Source organism: Athene cunicularia, unplaced genomic scaffold, assembly GCF_003259725.1.
Source record: "Athene cunicularia isolate RWA unplaced genomic scaffold, athCun1 SCF_7, whole genome shotgun sequence".
Lineage (NCBI taxonomy): Eukaryota > Metazoa > Chordata > Aves > Strigiformes > Strigidae > Athene > Athene cunicularia.
In genome coordinates, this window is record NW_020799501.1 from 98,870 (window position 1) to 103,386 (window position 4,517).

Consider the following 4,517-nt stretch of genomic DNA (forward strand, 5'->3'; position numbering starts at 1 on the left):
GCCCCCCCCCCCCCCCGCCAAAAAAAGCTGTTTATTTTGAGAAGTTAACAGTCCACAGTGCTGGAGGGGGTGGGGTTTGTGTTCCCGGGGGTTTGGGAGGCTCCTGGGGCCAGCACGTGCTTACGGGAGCATCTTGTGATGGCAGGGTGGCAGCTTGGTGCTGTTACAGGAGCTGGTGGGAAGGATAATGCAGATAAATAGTTCAGTTGAGGCCATTACAGCAGCTGAGCTGCGAGTCTCCTGTACGGGCAAAGTGGAATTCTTGTGGCTATTTCCTGAGAAAAACAAATAGTGGTTGGATTCTGCTGGAAAACTGGTTAAAACTCAAGTCTATGATTTTTCTCCCTCAGCCTCTGAAGACGCTTTCCAAGGAGCGCCCACTGCCCAACATCTTTAACCTCTACACGGTGCTGACGGTGCTGCTGCAGTTCCTGGTGCATTTCCTCAGCCTCGTGTACCTGTACCGTGGGGCCCAGGCACGCAGCGACTCCAAGTGAGTGTCTCTTCCTCCAATACTGGAATGTTTTCTCCCAGTTACTGCCGAGCAGGAGGGGAGAGAGAGGCCTCCCTCACCACAGCACTCTGTGAGTGCTTTATTGAGCACGCCAAGCACAAGGAGTTAAATGTGTTAGATGTGTCCAAAAAACAGGTTTGAGTTGTACCTGGAGCGTGTCAGGGATGTGATGGGACCAGTGGGAATACGGTCTGTGAAACATTGTGCTGCCCGTGTCTGCTCTCTCCACGCTGAGAGGGAAAAGGGAGACAGAAATAACACTAATGAAGTGGATTAGTGGAAAATTAGAAAGAAAAAATGCACCAGAACTATTTTTTTTTCCACTTTTGTGAAAAAAAGCCCAACAATTACCTGCACTTGCAGCATCTGCAGCTGCTGTGCAAGGAAGGTCTCTTGTTTGAGAACAAGCTTATTGCCCAACGAACCTTAAATAAAGTGGGGGCAGCAGGGCTGCGTGAGGGCAGCTGAACCTTCCTGGTGGTTCTGGGTCGGTCCCGCTGATCTCTGGCTTTGTTTTCTTTTAGGCAGGAGGAGTTTGTGGATCTGTACAAGGAGTTTGAGCCCAGCCTTGTGAACAGCACCGTCTACATCATGTCGATGGCAATGCAGATGGCCACCTTTGTCATCAACTACAAGGCAAGCCGTGTTTTAAGTTGCATCTCCCACGGCAGTTTTGTAATTAAGATGCAATAATACCAACCACTATGTTCTCTAATCACAAACTGCATTTTGTCCGTGCTCTGCCGGGAAAAACTCCCTCTCTCTGCACCAAGTTGGATGGAGCCAAGTGTCCCAAAGCGTGTCAGGAATTGTCCCCTAGTCGGGACCTCTGCTTACAGTTTCTCCTGCTGTGTTTCAGGGCCATCCTTTTATGGAGAGTCTACGGGAGAACAAGCCCTTGCTGTGGAGCATCATCCTCTCAGGCCTGGCCATCGGGGGCCTTCTCACAAGTTCTTCACCGGAATTCAACGAACAGTTTGGCTTGGTCGAAATCCCCACTGAGGTGAGCAGGCAGTGCTTCCCATGCCTGCTGGATTCTGCACACAGGGAGGAGTCTGAGGAATTCTGGAGGCATCTTACGGTTTTTAGCAGAACACTAGGCAGGATGGGCTGATCTGGGAGGGTTCAAGGCCAGGTTGGACAGGGCTTTGGGCAACCTGGGTTGGTGGAAGGTGGCTGTGCCTGAGACAAGGGGGTTGCACTGGATGGGCTTTAAGGTCTTTCCAACCCAAACTGTTCTGTGATTTCTGTGACGTGGACCTGCTTGAGCAGGCCCCAGAAATGGTCAGAGGATGGACACCTCTGCTGTGAGGATGAGCTGGGGGAGTTGGGGGTGTTCAGCCTGGAGAATAGCAGCCTACCAGGACTTAAAGGGGACTTCTAATGAAGACAGGGACAGACTTTTTCACCAGGCCTGGAGCCGTGGGACAAGGGGGACAGGTTTAAGCTAAAAAATGGGAGATTTAGACTAGATCTGAGGAAGGAATTCTCCGTGCTGAGGGCAGGAGCCGCTGGCACAGGCCGCCCAGAGCAGCAGGCGATGCCCCGGCCCTGTGAGCACCCTGAGCTGGGGGAATGGGTCCCTGCATGGGGCAGGATTGAGCTAGATGAGCTTTAAAGGTCCCTCCAACCCAACCCAGCCTCTGCTTCTGTGATTTTCTTACATTTAGCAATTGTTACAGCATGCTGTGAAAGGAACTTCAAAAGGTCCAGTTCAGGAGTTGCTGCAGAGGCCAGTGAGAGGCTCTTTGGTGGGGACAGAGTGACTGAAGAGGGGAAGGAGAGGGACTAATGGGTTGCGTGTGTTTTTTTCCTAGTTCAAGATGGTGATCACGGAAGTGTTGCTGGCTGACTTCTTCCTCGCCTTGTTAGTGGACCGAGTTCTTCAGTTTCTGCTGGGCAGTGCAAAACTTAAAGTGCCTTCCTGAAATGGAGCGCAAGGTCCTGGCCCCCGGCAGCGCTACACGAAGGACAGGCCCTGGCGCCACGTTCCACCATCACAAGAACCATCCTTAATTCTTCTGACAGTAACTCTGATCCCGTTCCAAAACGGGCGTGGGGAAGCTTTCTTCCAAACATGTGGAAATCACCTCTGTGAAACAAGACCTGACTTTTTAATGTTTCCAGGATGTACCACCAACCGACGGGAGTTTTGTACTGCCCTCACGTTTCAGGAAACGTTTACAGAATTTGGTAACTAAAATCAGAATCGATGTATTTTGAAAGGTGTTTGGAACTTCCTTTGTGGGGCTGAAAGTATTGTTCGTTGTTTGGAATAGACAGTGGGACCAAGGGTAGGAGTAAGAACAGCAACACCCAAGAGGTGAGGCTGATGGGGGAAGTTCCTACACCCCAAAAACACCCTCGCAGGAGGTTACACTCACAATAAAGAGCTGTAGCGTTGACAAGGCGCAGGAGAACCACCCCAGCCAAGAACTTCATTGTGCTGCTGCCCTGTATTTCAAAACCATGACAAAAATATTTTGGCAGGTGAGAAGAGAAACATGTTTATTTTCTCCTTAAGCAGCTCCTGCAGTCAGGCATCGACTGCAGTTTAATCAGAGAGAGAGAGGAGCTTGGCCCCGCTGCAGTTTACATCCTCAAGGTAGATCCAGCACTAACAAACACCAGGCGGGAGCCTGGCAGCTGCTGTCCTTTCAACTACAAAAGCGTAATTGTACTGAAAAAAAAAAAACCCAAAAACAAGTGGTGAGAAGCAGAACCTGACCGCTCTGCACCCCAAAAGCCTGACCAAAGGCAGCCCCGCTTACTTCCTCCTCGATGTCAGCAAGTGACTTCACATTCAGGTCAGCAAGGACAGCCTAAAACAAAGACAAATATTTCTAGTTAAGACTAGTTAGGAGGTAAGGCTGGAACAGCAGCTTAAAGGAACTCACGTTGCTGCCAGAACTGAGCTTGCTTTCGAATTTGGGGTGTAGGGTGAAAGGCACTCCATCCATGGCTGGGAAGAGAAGGGAGAGAGGCTTTAGAAAGAGCCAGGAGCTGCTCTAAAAACACAATTATTTAATAATTGCTGCCTAAAGATGAGCCACCTTAGCCCCTGGAGAACAGTTTGAGCAAGAGGTCAGTGCTAGCTTAATTCAAGCAAGTGATAACTTTCAGAAGGGCGAAGTCTTTAAGAAACCCCTCTTCTCAAAACTCAGCTTGAGTTGAGTCTTTCAAGGGAAAAACTGCAGCAACAGTTGTGTAGGAACCAACTCTGAGCTTATTTTTATTTTGAAGTTCCCCTCAAGTAGGGTGAGCCTCGCTTTGTGCATTTGATGGGAGATGGAGAAAGGATTTACCCGAGAGGCCGTAGATGTTGGCAGTGTCGTAGAGAGCTTCGTGTCTGACGCTGGAGCGAGCACTGGGTGACCTGGAGCAGAGTTAATTAATTAATGCAGCTCCTAACAAGCCCCAGGCCAGGGGAAGGGAAAGCAGGAGGTGGCACCAGCGCTCACAGGGGTTTAGTCCCAGTTCAGGTAAGACTGGGAGGAAAAAAATAAGAATCCTTGAGTGTGTCTGTACCTGGGGTCTGAGTCAGGGGCCTGGAGCGAGAGCTGCTTCAGGCCGGCGCTGATCGTCCGCGGGCTGGGGACGGGCTGGGGCCTGGAGTGCAGAACTGGCCCTTTTTTACACCAGAGGGCGAAATTCCCAATTTCCCTGAAAAAAACCCAATAAAGAACTGGAGAGGGTTCGGGCGCGCAGGGCAGCGGCGAGCGCAGGGGGCGGGCAGGGCCCCCCTACCCTATTCTCAGGTGCTGGGGGAGGGCTCTGCTCTTGTGGCTCAGCTGGAGGGCGAGCAGGGCCGTCCCGGCGGCCTCCGGCGGCACCAGCTTCACGTACACCCGCTTCTTCCGGGAGACACCGGGCCCTGCGCGGGGGAAACGGGCGGCAGGACCGGGCACCGTCACGAATCCCGGTTGGTCTCCCCCCGCCGCCCCGGGAAGGAGTTGGGGGGGCACTTACGAGGCTCTGGGAACTCGGAGGCGCGGGTGTAGCC

General features: G+C 52.0%; 2 protein-coding genes across 2 annotated transcripts in view; one reads left to right on the top strand and one right to left on the bottom strand.

Annotated features, from left to right (window-relative positions):
* The window catches only part of ATP13A1 (ATPase 13A1), a 14,967-nt gene extending 12,061 nt beyond the window's left edge, over positions 1-2,906 (top strand). The window contains exons 20-23 of the mRNA XM_026867524.1: positions 255-493; positions 1,039-1,150; positions 1,374-1,517; positions 2,332-2,906. Coding sequence (XP_026723325.1) covers positions 255-493; positions 1,039-1,150; positions 1,374-1,517; positions 2,332-2,442 — 606 coding nt within the window. The 3' untranslated portion in view covers positions 2,443-2,906. The remainder of the gene's footprint in view (positions 1-254; positions 494-1,038; positions 1,151-1,373; positions 1,518-2,331) is intronic.
* Positions 2,907-3,000: 94 nt separating this feature from the next.
* LOC113490921 (multivesicular body subunit 12A-like) overlaps positions 3,001-4,517 on the bottom strand; it is a 4,055-nt gene continuing 2,538 nt past the window's right edge. The window contains exons 5-11 of the mRNA XM_026867525.1: positions 4,484-4,515; positions 4,262-4,388; positions 4,043-4,177; positions 3,820-3,890; positions 3,412-3,476; positions 3,286-3,336; positions 3,001-3,194 (exon numbers count right to left, since the gene is read on the bottom strand). Of these exons, the coding sequence (XP_026723326.1) occupies positions 3,132-3,194; positions 3,286-3,336; positions 3,412-3,476; positions 3,820-3,890; positions 4,043-4,177; positions 4,262-4,388; positions 4,484-4,515 (544 nt within the window). The 3' untranslated portion in view covers positions 3,001-3,131. The remainder of the gene's footprint in view (positions 3,195-3,285; positions 3,337-3,411; positions 3,477-3,819; positions 3,891-4,042; positions 4,178-4,261; positions 4,389-4,483; positions 4,516-4,517) is intronic.